Source organism: Heterocephalus glaber, unplaced genomic scaffold, assembly GCF_053883595.1.
Source record: "Heterocephalus glaber isolate CG9 unplaced genomic scaffold, H.glaber_assembly_v1.0 deba00001454, whole genome shotgun sequence".
Classification (NCBI taxonomy): domain Eukaryota; kingdom Metazoa; phylum Chordata; class Mammalia; order Rodentia; family Bathyergidae; genus Heterocephalus; species Heterocephalus glaber.
In genome coordinates, this window is record NW_028258303.1 from 4829770 (window position 1) to 4845818 (window position 16049).

General features: G+C 33.5%; 1 protein-coding gene across 17 annotated transcripts in view; it reads right to left on the minus strand.

The window, feature by feature from the left end:
- Positions 1–16049, minus strand: part of Pdlim5 (PDZ and LIM domain 5) — a 258113-nt gene that overhangs the window by 94591 nt on the left and 147473 nt on the right. For 8 of the 17 annotated variants that reach the window (XM_087215824.1, XM_004848088.3, XM_004848086.3 and 5 more), the window contains exons 4-5: positions 10094–10136; positions 8014–8432 (exon numbers count right to left, since the gene is read on the minus strand). In XM_087215824.1, coding sequence (XP_087071950.1) covers positions 8014–8432; positions 10094–10136 — 462 coding nt within the window. Of the gene's footprint in view, positions 1–1615; positions 1631–5109; positions 5127–8013; positions 8433–10093; positions 10137–16049 lie in introns of all 17 variants that reach the window. The other 9 variants (XM_004848090.3, XM_087215828.1, XM_004848089.3 and 6 more) reach the window with 2 other exon arrangements.

Genomic DNA, 16049 nt, shown 5'->3' on the forward strand with positions numbered 1-16049 from the left:
CAATTACACTAAGCCTCAGTTTTTTTCATTTATAAAGCAAGAATATCACATAAAAAGTGTGTTCTTCTGAGGATTAAATGCCATATTATATGTCAAAGAAATGTGTATACTACAGAGTTCAAGAACTTTGACTTTGCTAAAAACATTTAATAAAAACATTTCTATTAATAAAGCATAAACATTAAGTAATTTACAACATACATTATTTTAATACCTCAAGATCTACTGAACATAATCAACATTCCTCTCAAAATAGCACAAATGCAAACTGGTGGAGAATGGCCATGAGTTTAATTTCAGAAGAGAAAAAGGAAAGCAACTAGCAGACTACTGGCATGAGATGTGAGTAGAGAAACTGCTATAAATATAAATGTAATGTAAATGTAAATTAGATGTGATTGTCAGGAACTCCTAACACTTCCTCACTGTCTCTAAACCACCGGTAACACATGCATCACAGTCTCATTGGGCAGCTTGTACCACCTGATGGGACAGTGGGGCATGTACCACTGGTGGTGCAGAGCCACCCAGGAGTGAGACAAATTACAGCCCCATCATGAACATGTTAGCTTGCACCTTAAAAAAAATCAGTGCTACCAGCATGCCACATGACTGTTGTCATTTTAATAATTACTGCATGAAAATTGCCTCAGTACCCTAAAGATTTTTCCCAATGAAGAACATGATAGAATTAAAGTTAGTAACAGTTTCAAACACTGCATCTTCCACTCAATGTGTATTTAATATAAGTTACTTTTCCAAGTCTCAGTTTTCCCATCTGAGCAATGGAACTGCATCTTAAAGGTTGTTCTCAGGGATAAATATGATAATGTATGTGAAATGCTTTCCACAGTTTCCAACCTATAATTTCTTTTACGATGACTAGAAAAAAACCTGCAACACCATCTTATAAAGCTATAGCTTATCAGCATATACAAAAACAGAATCAGTTATGACTGCACAAAATAGTAAGACATAATAATTTACAGTAATATTTCATTATTCCTGAAGTGAATTATTTAAATGGCCTTTACTAATACTAAAATCTAGTCCTTTTAAAAATAGACAAAATTTTTAAAAACTAGAAAACAGGCTGAGATTATTTCATAAACATGTCTTTGACACAAGAGAAACAGCTCTTTACCACCTATAAGTACTTGAAAAAACTTATATTCAGGTATGGACCATATTATAGTTTTCAATTTTTCTGCAATTAGTGAGTGCAATTTACTAGTATGTAAAAATATAAAACAACAGTGGAAAAATAAAGACAATAAGGACACTAATTTTTTTAAAAATGATTTTTAAAAAAGGAGCCCCAAACTATGTCTTTAACTCCAATGTGCAAAATCCATAATTTTTGCCTATTCCTCTGAAGTTGGCTTACTAAATTTTTCCACTGCAGAAGTGTGGGTATTCCAAACGTACCCACTGACTCATATGAAGTTCTGTAGCATGAAAAACATGTTTCTCATGATCCTTAACATTTCTGAGAATTCCTGTAATGAGACAATACTAATGACATTTGCTGGTGGTTGTAAGTTAAAAGCAAGATGAAAACTTACAGAGAATCAAAGATGAAAATTACAAAACAAACCATTAGTTAAGTACTTACACAGTGCCAGGGTTACTGAAGAAGGAATAATATACACAAGAAAGATGTGAGAGAGAAGACATTAACGTTCCCCAGGATGATGGAAAATAAGAGATGAAAAAAAAAAAAAGAAAATAATGAAATAGCAAAATTCAAAGCAATGAACTTAAGTGAAGATGTTACACAAACACCATGCTTCAAAATAATCATATAAATAAACACAGACAAATAAAAACGAACAAATGTTAGTCAAAGTTCTGTTACATTATTAGGACAATAGTTTTACCTGTTTATTATCTTGAAAATTATTTTATGCATTAATGCTAGTTCAAGTCTCAAGTTACTGAATACCAAGAGAAGATCTACCAGTTTTTTACAAATTGTAAGTTTTTATAAAATTCATTTTATGAGTCCAAATTTTTATTATATTCCTAACAAAAGGTAGAGTAATGTATTTTGATGTAATACATAGAAATGGATCAGTTTAGAATCATTTTGAAAATAAAAACAAAACATTTCTAGTCTCACATGATAAAAATATATTAACAGGACATGTAATCTCTGTAACATAAATTATCCTGATCATATAAGGGAATGTTATATAAAATTATTTTTTCTTAAAATGTAGTATGCTGTAGTATGATGAAAATGTAAAAGGCACAGAGGATCATTATAATGGGCTACCTCCCAATTTTCATACCTCTCCATGTCTCTCACTACTATCATTCATAAACTATTCCCAGTGACTTTAGAACCAGGATGCAGGACTCCATAGTTCTGTTTTGCAGATGACATAATTATTGGCCAGAAAGGTGTACCTGATTTGATATGGGAAAGGAACTTCAAAACAAAATGCCTTCACATAGCCTAATAAGGGTAGAATTATGCAAAACAAATGCATTTCTTTTCCATTATGTATAGAAAAAAGTACAGTTTGCCAAAGAATATGTGTAGGGCTCTCCAATTCTACAAATAACTTTATTCAGAGTAAATAACAATTCATTATAAACACAGTAAGAAAACTGCTTTCTGATTTAATGTAAGGACTGGTGAGTATTGCTGTATTTGCATATATCAAAGTTAGTTTCATAAACTCAACAGAGGGCAGAGTTTCACAGAACGAGAGTGAGACCTGCTCTCAATAGTCCCTGTGTTATTCTTCTCTATTCACAATGGAAAGCACTCTCCCTATGCCTTGCTATTTTAAGTAGCAGGAAAATAATTGTGCAAAATAATCTTTCCTGATCAGTTAAACATTTTGAAGCTGAGGGAAAATGTTTTATGTTAATATGAATTTGGGGCAAAAATACAGTGTGGTGAAAGGCATTAAGTGGATTGGTTTCAACATAAAGATGCCATAAAGATTTGAATGTCAAACATGAGAAAATGAAAAAATGGAAACAAAGTCTTTGTAAATAGAGAGGGGTGGTGGGGTTGAAGGGAGGGCAGGGGAAAAAATAAGAATCAAGCTATATTATGTAATGGTACAAATCTCCAATGATGAATGTCATTGTATTGTATACCTAAAATGTACCAATAAAATCAATTTTAAAAAAGATTTGAATGTCAAATGGGGTGCTCAAATGGAACACCCCATCATGCATATTAGCAGCAAATACACCAATGTGATAGCCAGATGTCTGGGTCCCGGTTATGCGGCCCACTGCCCTGTGCCCTGCACAAGCTGCAATCTGTATAAGCCTCATTTTCCGCAAAGGTGAAATGGACTGAAATTTTTCTGCTTCCGACTTTTGTTTGTTTTGATATTTGGGTTGTTTTTGGGGGTTTTTTTTGCTTCAGACTTCTTTCTATAAGGGCTTATGTTGAATACATTTGAGGGGACTTTGAAAATTATACAAATATTGTTTTGTTGTGGAGACAGAACCCCCAACTACTCAAAAAAAAAGTGCTTTCTATGGCAACTGTAGCTTATGCAGATCAATTCAGTCATATAGTTTCTGTTAAATTCTAGTCATTAAAAACAAAGACTAGAGCCAGGGATTTAGCTCAGTGGTTCTGCTGCCTGCCTTGCAAGCACAAGGTCCTGAGTTTGATCCCCGGTACCAAAAAACCCCAAAAAACAAAAAACAAAGACTAAGTCAAAGTAATAGAAATATGCAGGTGATAGGAGAATGCACACCAAAAATTGATTTCAAAAGGCCTAGGTTCAAATCTTAGCTCTATACTTAGAAGATGCATGACTTGAGAAAATTACATAATCTTTCAGCATTCAGATTAAATGAGCATTAGACCAAATAATGTACTAATAAACATAGCACAATGCAAAGCAATAGCTAATACCAACATAACACATCCTATTACCTAATACATTAATGAATCTGATTCTTGAGCTTAAAAATATTTAATATAAATGCTTAAATTTATTTCTTCAAATCCCACTTCGTCTTTTTTTCAAATCAGATTGATTATTGCACTGGAATCTAGTAACCGGTCAAAGTTTTTATGTATAAGAAGTTAACTTTAGGGCCGGGGATTTAGCTCAGTGGTTCTGGCGCCTGCCTCACAAGCACAAGGTCCCAAGTTCCACCCTGGTACCAAAAAAAAAAAAAAAAAAAGGAAGAAAACTTTAAACAGATAATAAATCAAAGTTTGAGGATGTTTTTACTAATACATGGGTGTGCAGTACATATATATATTATATATATATGTATATTATAAACTATACAATCAATGAGACCATTGCCAATCAGAAAAAGATTACTAATTCAACAGTCAATTCTTTTGGATGTATCCCAAGATAGATATTCCATATTTCCAATTCTACTTTATATTGTGATGGTAAACATACTTCAGAACATGTTCAAAATAATCACAACTTTACAAGATTATTTTAAGTTCTCATGTAATGTGATTTTTATCTAGTTTTAAAGCTAGCAGTCACTAGTCAGTTTAATACCAATTTGAACAGAATACAAAAATTAAGGTTAGAAAGTTACACCACAGTGATTTTCAATGCCTACACCAACTGTTAATAAGTTGGTGATTATTTCACTTAACTAATTTCAAAGTGCAAGGACTTTCTATCACATACATACACAACTATACATACAGAAGTGTAAACCTGCCAGCACTGGAAAATTAAAACTCTCCAGAAAAATTAAAAAGGTCCTTAGAGAACTTTACGAAACACTGGTTTCTGATTAATTTATAATTTTATAAATTTTAAAATTTTATCAATGCAAATGTTAATGCTTGCCTTGTATCTGTAACTTTATTTTATAATAGTCATGATTGACATAAATTACATTCCCCAAGCACTGTTTCTTTTCAACCATTACACAGCAAACCCCACACATATTTTATGACAAAACTTAAATATTACTATTACTATAAAGCAAATCACCACAACACAGCAATGCAAACCAAACTTATTGTGTTCATTCTAAAGTATAACTCATTTGCAAAATTAATTTAATTTTGCGAAAAGTGGGCATTCATGCTGTTTACTCATATATAAATCACCATATTTCCTCTCCAGTAATGTGGATACTAACTTTGTCACGGGTGTTTTCTGTAAAGAAAAAAGCATTTTAAAATATTACTGCTACACCATTCATTTTTTCGTCTTCCACAACCAGGTTTTTCAACACAGGAACTATCAGAAGAACTGCAGTCCAAAACAACTGAAATACAGAACACTAAAAAGACTTACCTCTTGAAAGCAGTGGCACATTACAATGCAAAGACATAAGGAAAGGAAAAAAAGATAATAAGCTAAACTACTTGATGTAAAACAGCTTCCCTTCCAGCCTGGAATATAAAGTTCCCTCTGCTCTTCACGGAGTAAGGAGAGTACAGAAAACAGCATGCCAAAATCACTAATTTGTACATGTAGAAGAAAGATTTAAATTTCTTAAAGTGCCTTATTCATTATTATTTATCAGGAATAAGACAGTTTACACAGTATTAAATATCCTGAAACTATCAATATAACTTCTACATTTCATACTATTAGATGAGATGAATAGCTAATTATTTCTTAGTAATGATGTTCAGTAAGTTCTTGTGTCTTATGTTTATTAATTCTATACAAATTTAGGTGAGATAACTATCAAATTGGCAGCTAGCCACTTAAAATCTATTAAAAACTAAGTCTTCTGGGTACTTTGAGGAAAAAGACAACTCACGCATTCAACTTACTCTTGTTCTGAACAAGATTATTTTTAAAATAAAAAGTAACTAATGAAAAGCAACAATTCTCAACTTTCAAGAGCTTTGCTTTTGGCAACCTTATAAAACCCAGGGAAATAGAATGGTAAAAAGTCTGACAGAAAAGCAGTTTGATAACTGATGCAAAAAAAGCACTCATCAATACCAGAAAATGCCTACTCTTCCAGGTGACAAATCTCCCAATGAGTTAGGTGTAGGATTTATTCTGATTTTTATAATCTAAAGGTAGTGAGAGAGCATTTCAAATTTGTCTTTGAATTTCTCTACACTGTTTTCGGAGTAGTAAAGTTTTCATTGTCCTAACATCTGGAAAACATCTGAAATCAAGCTATTTTTAAAGACTTCTTTCCAAATGCAAAGCAGTAACTTGCTTTTTAATGATGCAAAACATGTAATAATCCCTTTTCTCCTAAATTTTGCACAGTGCCGAACATCAGGCATGTGCTTAATAGACACTTGCTGATTAAGAAGCTACATAAAGGACCTGCAACTACAGCAGTACCTAGTTTCAGCTTGAAAATAATAAACTTTAAATCACTTGAAGTTTAATCACCAAAGTTGTACTTATAAAACACAAAGCTGAAGCTCATTTAAAAACTACTACTTTTCCATAACCTCAACCTGTTTTTACCTGTACAGTTTTCCATTGAGAAAATGTGTCTTACAAAATTTTAAGAGGTATTAGGAGAAAAGATTTAAGTTAAACATTGACTACCTTCAGTGGATTTTTTTCCTACTGAGCCTGAAATTTAATAAATATAGTAAACTTATTTTTCAGCTTTAGGTGGGGCTAGTGTTTGACAGGCAGGCTCTTTCTTTTCAAGTTACCTATTTTGATTATTCTAAAATCTATTATCTTAAAATAGAAACACGGGATACAATTACAACCAAACACACCTCAACACTACATACTGCTTCTCTTCCTCACATGGAAGAAGTAATACTCTTTGAATTACACTAGTTTTCCTTCACATACACATCTAAACTTTAAAAAGCCACCCACACCCATGAAGCCATATATATATATAGCCCAGTAGCTGTTCTTCCAGAGCTACTTGCACTCCCAGCCGCAGCCTGGAACCCTGCCACCTTCTCTTTCAAAGCCTCAAAGTTGCCATGACAGCACTGCTACAAAGAGCACAGCCTCTTCATTACGTGAATTAGTATTCAGAAGGGATTATGTCTCATAGAAAGAACCTATCCACACAATTATTTTAATTACCTTTTCCTGGGAACTGGCATTGAAGAAAACCATCACATGTGCAGATTATTTCCTTTTATTTTTCTTTTAAGGTACAATTCGTCTCAAAGCTAATCAAAACAATGTTATGTAAATGACTTTGCTTGTTAAAGTACCTTCACTGAATTTCAAAAACAATAAAATGAGCATCTATAAATGAAGGTTGCTGAAAATTAATATACAATAATTGCAGGGTTCAACACGTTTTTAAATGTATCCCCCAAAAGGGAAAATAAGTGAATTTTCAAAAATTTCTACTAAGATTTTATGTCGAATGTCCACTCATTTTAGAAAAATCTCTATAGTGCTTCTGGTGCTATAAACATCTGTTGTTTTCATTACTACCATGTGCTTTTGTTTTTTTGGTTTTTTTTGGTACCGGGGATTGAACTGGGGTCCTTGTGCTTGGGCAGCAGGTTGCAAAACCACTGAGCTAAATCCCTGGCCCCCTACCGTGTGCTTAAAAAAAAAAAATCCTAGCCTAAATTTATCTGAAAAGAATGTTATCTGCTTTAAGCTAACGCTTTGCCCAGACATGAGTCAAAAACTGATTTGTTTTCTAGACTACTTCCCAGAGGAAAAAACCTTACAAATTCTTACTTTCCTTTCTCCTTAGGTTGACATATGTAAGCTAAGAAACATGTATCACACTATTTAAACTTCTGGTGGCCAATAGAAGAATGGGAATTTTGAGGAAGAAAAATCTAAGATTTGCTTTGCATTGTAAGTGCCAGCTGCTCAATACTGCCAAGAGCTGAAAGAGAAGAGTTACAGAGTGTGCTACTGGTTCATAATACATAAAAATGTATAATTAGGTTCTGACTGCTTTGGAGAAAGCATTGTGTGTATATAATATAAAGATCACATGTTAATGAAGCAAATATAACTTCTTCCTGCAAGGAACAAATGATTAGAGGGGATGTACTTTTCTGGAAATAATCTGAAAGAAAAGTTCTGAGAAGAGCAGAAAGCACCCTTGGCCACCTACCCATTTTGCTGTTTACTGTCACCCTGGGATCCTCTTCTCTGTCCCTCTGCTAGCTCCTGAGCAGTCTCGGAACACACGCTGGTGACTGTGGGCTGCCGTGGGACATTAACTGCAGCTTTACCAGCGCTCAGTGCAGGTGAACACCGGTCAGCACTAAGACTGGCACTAACATGCAGTCCAGACGCAGAGGATGGGGGAGGAGTGACAGCAGCCACAGGTGGAGGGGAAGCATGTGATGAGGTGGTTGCATGGGCTGGGGTGAAGGCGGACGATGGTGATGGGATGGATGTGATTTTTGGTGAAGACACAGAACCAAAGGGCCGTGGTGCTTTATTGTAGGCCATGTTGGTGGTGAAAGTGACTTTGGACACAGCAGGAGATGTAATGGGCACAGGTTTAACTACTTCTTTAGGTTCTCCCTATGTGAAATAAAAATAAACATACACAAAAACACACCAAATACATGCAAAATATATCCACTGAAAAGAGCACACAGCTGACTTTTAAAAAGACAAACATAATCATGTTAGCAGCTCAAATGTCACATGTTTAGAGTAATACAGGGTAACATGCATGCTAACTGGTCCCGACATGCATAACACAGTACATATAATCATATTTTTATTTATAAAAATGAAGAGTTTCAAAATATTTGGGAAACAGCAGGAAAACCATCAAACAGCCTACAGGCCATCGTAAGTATTAATTCAGATATATTGCTCAAAGTTGAAGTTCTAAAATACTCCACAATAAAATAAAACATTGCTAAATAAAATGTTTTTATTTTAAACTATCCATGGCCTCAATTATAATTCCATTTTTCAAACATGTTTAATTTCCCTACACAGTGCAATTATATGATTCATGCAGAAGTACTAGCACATTTTAAACTCTTCAATTGAAAAAAAAAAACATGGGGAATAAGATAATTTTCATCTAACTCAAAAATGTGTACATTCTGATTATCTAGAGTCAAGAATCTGAAAAGAAAAAATTTACAGAAACCAAACAAAAATCAATCCTTTCTTTTACCTATAACCCATTCCTGTTTCTCTCTGAATGTTTTAAGATACGATTGACAGAATAAAATTCTTTCCCTTTTCAAAAATAAATATTTAGGGCTGGGGATTTAACTCAATGGCACCGCACCTGCCTTGTAAGTGCAAGGCACTGAGTTCGATCCCTGGTACCACAAAAATAAACAAACAAACAAACAAATAACAGTTTCATGAGAGAAAAAATGCTCTTAGTTCCATATTGCCAGAAACAGAAGAAAATTTAACTAGTATGATTACTTCCTCTTTAAATTACTAGAATTGTGGTAAATTGTTTTTGTAAATCCTTTTCAGGAAAAAAAAATTAGAGTAAGCCTTTATGATATTCAAAATAAGACCCTATTCATTCTATCATCCCAGAAGAAAAATAGTCAACTTTTAAAGAAAACTTACATGAGTAACTCAATGTTTAATTTTTTAAAAAAGTAATACACATTAATGTTTTAGAAATAAGAAACTGAGGAAAAATAAGTAACTTAAAATGTTAAATACATCAATATAATAAATAACTCAATAAAAAATGAAAGACAAGATATATATATGAGAAAAAAAGGACAACGGCCAATAACCTAAATCCAAGAATACCATGAAATGTAATTTCTAGATGTTGTTAAAGACTTACTGTGTATTCATGTTAGTAACCTAAATCCAAGAATACCATGAAATGTAATTCCAAGATGTTGTTAAAGACTTACTGTGTATTCATTTTAGGTAAGCACTTAAATATATTTTTAATACATGAATAAAGACAGAAAATAGAGACAAATATAAAGGAAGAAAACTGGGCATAAATTACTGATAATCTATGGCTGTAGAAATGTTTTATAACAGGTATAACTACAATGGTAATTCTGTATGTGTTGATTTCTATTCTCCTCTTCATCTTTTATGGAAAAGAACTATGAGAAAAACTGCACTGAGACTTTAAATAAGTACTCCTATGGCCTGAGAGAGAAACAGAAACTACAGGTGGCTCAGGAAAGACCGTCAAATGGTAACTTGGTGATGCTACATTAGAAACTCACCTTTTGAACAGAAATTGGCTCAGGCTTGGATGTGGCAGATGCTCTAGGAGGAAAAAAGAAGAAAAAAAATCATGAATTTCTGGAAACTGACAGGCTTAATAGAATTTTTATGTTATACCTCAATATGCTAAATCAGAATTTGTTTGATAATTCATACTTTGAAATGTTCGCAATCATCACAATCTTCTAATTAACTCAATTTAAACCAAATGCTGCAAAACCCAACATGTTTATACACTAAATATTTACTACCAGTCTCTGGTTCCCCAAACTCAAGTAAAGAAAGACAAACACCAATCCTATTTGCTAAAATATTCACTTTAATCTTTAAGGCTGTTCTCTACCTTAAAGAGCAAAGTATAATAAACATTGTTTTCTGATCCCTGAGAGTGTCCTCAATTATACAACCCAGTTCTCAATCTCTGCTAACCTTTGCCTTTTCTCCTAATATCTATGATCACATCCATGGTACTAGGTTTCTTTGTGAAGAAAGTACATACAAGTATATCTTATATAAACACTTGCTTATTCTGGTTGAACTGAGTCCTTGAGAGTATTTTGTATTTATATTCTTAAGTGTGTACGCACATTAATGTATTTGGTATGCAAAAAATTAAATTAAGTTCTTCCAGTAGGCCAGTGATGCTAAACCTGTTAGAGCTTTCAATGATAACAAATAGCTGAGGTAAGCGTGCCATAGGTTCGACACCTCTACCCTTAGGCTACACTTTCAGTAAAGGTAATGATTACTGTCCTATTAGTATCTTTATCTTAGCAAAGTTCCTGACATTTAAGAGGTCATATGTAATGAACATGAAAGGGAGAGAAAGAGGAAGGATAGACAAAAATCCATGCATACAATTTGACTATTTACAATTTCAAATGAATTTTAATACATGCATTTTGTTTTGCACTCTGTGCCTTTTGATTAACATTGACTAAACTGTAACAGTAATTGGTTTGGAGGATTTAGCCCATATAATCATGATAATAATAAAAGTAAAAAGTTCAAATGAGGATCTTCAAAGTTCAAGTAAATTGCTTAGGATGGAGCTGAGGCCTCCTGTTGTTACATATGATAAGATACTAACAAAATAATAGGGAAAGCCTAGGATGCTTTAAACACTACTTGCTCAATAATATTGTGCATGTTATTTTCAATATGCCAGATGCAGTGTGACTCCTTTAGTATCACTCCAGCCCGAGGATTGGACATCAAGTGCAGAATCCAAGACATAAGCATAGCAGGTAGATAGTGAGTAATACTAATTTTATTCTACAAACCATGAGATTGTTTTATTTATAAAGATAACCACACACAAATAGAAGACATTGACATAGGATTTTGGGTCTCCAGGAGCATAACCTAATAATGAAATCTGATCAACATTTTAGCAGCAACTGAATTTTCCAGTAACAGCTAATTTGGTTAGCAATGGCAGGCAATGACAAAAAAACTGGCTGGCATAATGAAAGGCCACAATGGATGCTAATATTTGGCTATTGCGATACAGGTTAAACCCTGTAGAGTTGCAAAACTTTCCATGTGTATTTTCAAACAGACAATTTCTTTTAGCTTACAATATTATTAAACAAGCAAAGGAAACAAGTTCAGTGGAAACAAGAACAGTGAAATCTTCCTTTTATTGAAATTTTACAGTAAGATGTAATCACTAAGGATCTATTTATTAAAACCACCCAAGACATTATTTAAAGTTTGCCAAAATAGAGAAGCCAATTTTCTTTTGCACCTGGATACTTTAAGGTACATGCAACAATTATAGTTAACAGGAAAATAAGTCATAAAAAAGGACATGGTATTTGACAGTCATTGGGTTTTCAAACTTAAGATAAAATGTATATATTCTATGTCTATGAGAACAAGTCCTTCCGTTTTTTATAGCTGTTGGTTCTAATATGAAGTGTTAGCAGCAACAACAAAGCCATATAGAATGGTTAGTTTTTCCAAGAATAACACCTAGAATAAATAACAATGAACCTCAACAAACTTTATTAAACGTTCTATAAAAAATGTTTGAAATTTTTAATTCCCACAAAAAATTTAAATGTGAAATTTGAATATGTTTATCTTCTAATAAAAGCTCTAAACTGCAATGACATGAATTAAGTAATCAGGGAAAAGAGAGGCAACATGGCCTCAAAATTCCAGGATTGAATCCATTATACAAACAGCCTTGGGGGTGGGGGGGGGAATCGACTGGTTTATAGTTAAATGTCAAATAATATGGTTAAGACTCGATGCAATAAAATTAGTTCTCTTACTTTAAATGCTAACCACCTAATGAGTCACAGAATCATTAAACCTTGAAAAAAAGGTTCCTTACTTTATTATATGCCAATTGGGTTGTCTGGCTTCTGCTTGAGTATTAATATAAATTCATAATTTTAGCAAAAATTTGAACTCTTGTTAAATGGTCATTTTAGTGCTTTACTTTGTTATTTGGAGTAAACAAATCTAGCCATTCACATTAAAATATTTTGAAAAACATTTTAATATACAGTAGATTACATAAAATCTATAACATCTATTGGTTACATTTTAAATCAGATTACCAAAATCCAATAATAAATGAAATTATATATGTATTCTTTGGTAGCACTGGAGATTAAACTCAGAACCTCTGCACTGAGCTACATCTCCAGCACTTTTATTTTTTATTGTTAGACAAAGTCTCACTAAGTTCCCCATGCTAGGTTAGAACTTGCAATCCTCCTTCAGCCTCCCAGAGTTCTGGGATTACAGGTGTGTTCCACCAAGCTACCAATTACACAGTCTTACAATACTAAAACTATTCTGGTTCAGGAAACTTAGAATACATAACAAGTGAAATCTACAAAACAGATGAATAAAAAAAGTACTGATTTTTAAAGCAGTGACTGTTGCCAGGCATGGTGGCGCTCGCCTGTAATTCCAGCACTCAGGAGGCTGACACAGGATTGTCATGAGTTCAAGGTCAGCCTGGGCTACACAGGAAGTTCAAGGCCAACCTGAACCAGATCGTGAGACTGTCTCAAAAAAACAAAACTTAAAATATAAATAAATAAAAAGCAAATGTTACTAATTATGAAAGAGCAGAATGAAAATATATACCAGTTTTTCTGTAATTATACAAAGATTTTTTTAAGGGTCAGGGATTTAGCTCAGTGGTTTCGCCCGCCACCTGCTGCACAAGCACAAGGACCCGAGTTCAATCCCCGGTACCAAAAAAACCCCTAACAAACAAAGATTTTTTTTTTTGGTTAAATTCTTTTATTGGTACATTTTAGGTATACAACACAATGACATTTCTCATTGGGAATTGTACCTTTATATAATGCATCTTGGTTCTTATTTTTTCCCCATTCCTAGCCCTCCCTTCACCCCCTCCACCCTTCCCTATTTACAAAGACTTTATTTCCATTTTTTCCATTTCTCAGCATTTTTCCTTTCCCTTCTTTCCTTTCCCCTGTGCCTCCCACTACCCCTACCCCTTTGGAGCTTTTCTTCCTATTTTGCATTATTGATTATTCATTCTAATCATTAATACATTTTAGGTATACAATATAATGACATTCATCATTGGAAATTTGCACCTTTACATAGTCTCTCTTGGTTCTAATGTTTCACCCTTGCCCAGCCCTCCCTTCAACTGCTCCATTCCTCCCTATTTACAAAGATTTTGTTCCTATTTTTCGATTTTCTCATATTAATCCCATTCCCTTCTATCCTTTCCCCTAGCCTTCCCACTTCCTTCCCTTTTGCCCCTTTTCTTCCTATTTCACATTACCTATTATACATTTTAGTCCTTATTTACACTTTCAGTTTCTCACACCAGAGAAACTATTTGGTATTTATACATGTGTGTCCTATGTATTTCACTTAAGAGTATCACCTCAATGTGCATCCACTTAGCTAAAAATGCTTTGCCAGGGATTTACCTCAGTGATTCTGCTGCCTGCCTGACAAGCACAAGGTCCCGAGTTCGATCCCCAGTACAAAAAATAGCAATAATAATAATGCTTTTTAAAAATGCTAAGTTGTGTTGCCAGGAGATCTATGTATTAGTACAGTTCTTCTGGAAACACTAAGTATTAAAAGCCTTAAAGAAAGCTCATGTTCTCTGACATACTCAACTTTTGAGAATCTATCATAAGGAAATAAAGTATGAAATAAGTATGCATAAAAAATAAGTATGTGCTAGTGCAAAACTGGAAATAATCTAATATGCAATGAGCAAATGGTTAATTGTAATATAACCACAAGACAAAACACTGTGCAACAATTAAAATCATTCTTAGAATTCTGCATTGCATGATAAAATGCTTCCTGTATGATACCAAGCATACAGAGCATGACCAGTCTATGGAAAAAAAAGTGGATGGAAACACATCAACATTTTAGGGGAGGTTCGCTCTAAATGCCATTTTTCTCTTTTGTGTGTTTTCCACACTTTATACAATGTATTACTACTTTTTAGAATAAAGAAAACTATTTCTTGGGCCAGCGATTTAGCTCAGTGGTGCGGCCACCTGCCTTGCAAGCGCAAGGTCCTGAGTTCAATGCCTGGTACTAGAAAAAAAAAAAAGAAAACTATTTCTCAAAGCCTATTTCATGGAAAACTACTTTTCAAAAAACAAAACACAAAAAAAATCCTCTGTTATCAAAGATATCCAAAAAATATGGAGTTAAGAGTTATACAGTATCAGTTTCAGGACTTCTTAGAGGCTTTAAATGCATAAAGCAGAAAATACTATGGGGATTGTTACCCTTACACATTTGAAGGAGAACTCACTATTTAGGAAACATTTCTCAAGTTTGGTGTTGAGGAAAGAGGGGTAAGCCTGGGAAATAATATTTTAGTTTAGGAGGTTTTTTTTTGTTTGGTTGGTTTTTTTTTGGTACCGGGGATCAAACTCGGGTTCTTGTGCTTGCAGGGAAAGCGACGGAACCACTGAGCTAAATCCCCAGCTCTGGGAAATAATATTTTAAAAAAATAAAGAAAAAGAAAATCTTTCTTAAGTCTGAAATCTTTACTTAAATCTCCCACAAGTAGCTAAAATTATGAGACTGTAACATTTTGGTGCTTAAAATTCTCAAAACCTTTTGTTATATAAATTATCTTTCTTATCAAACTAGTATTTTTAAAAAAAATTTATGTCTTATAAGATACTCAAAAACTGTGAATATAATTTAACCAATGTTTAAAGTAGAAAATTCCATTTCCTTCATCACATTGGAATAAGTCTATTCTCAATATTTTCCAAGAGAAAAAAAACTCTAACATATGAATAAGGAAACACAAAATTAAACCCGGTATAATTATCATTCTTTTATTTAAACCAATATTATATTGAGCATTGCATGAAAAAGAATAAATTTTAAAAGATCAGTAAGTGAATAAAAACTGAGGTACAGTTTAAAAAAACCTATTCCTACATTTTTCTCTTCAAATCACAATAGGATAATCTACTTCCCTTGGAACTACAGCAATCATTACACATCACTTGTGCAGTGTGTGAGCTGCAAACTAGACAAGATCCTGGCAATGGCTTGGTGCCATGGGCTCGACAATTCGCTTATTGTTCTCTCTCTCTTCATGTGAAGCCACTATACAGGAGGAAGCCATGCTGGTGAGATACTGGTGCCTAGGCTCAGGACCATCCACAGCTTGTGGGACTTAAAGACAAAGCAATCAATGTGGCTGAAACAGTGTATTTGAAAGCTGACTAGTTTTTATAAAAGTAGTAATGAAATCAAAGATCCCTGATGCATTGCCACCAATTTCAGAACTTCTAACTAAACAACTGAAAGTAGTTCTAACAAAGTTATGAAAAACTAGAACTGTGATATCCTAGTCAGAATAAATAGAAAAAGGCCTTACTTAAATTAGTAACAGTTCTAACATAAATTAAACTACAAGGAATCAAGCAAAACTGGTTTTTTGAACATCCAATG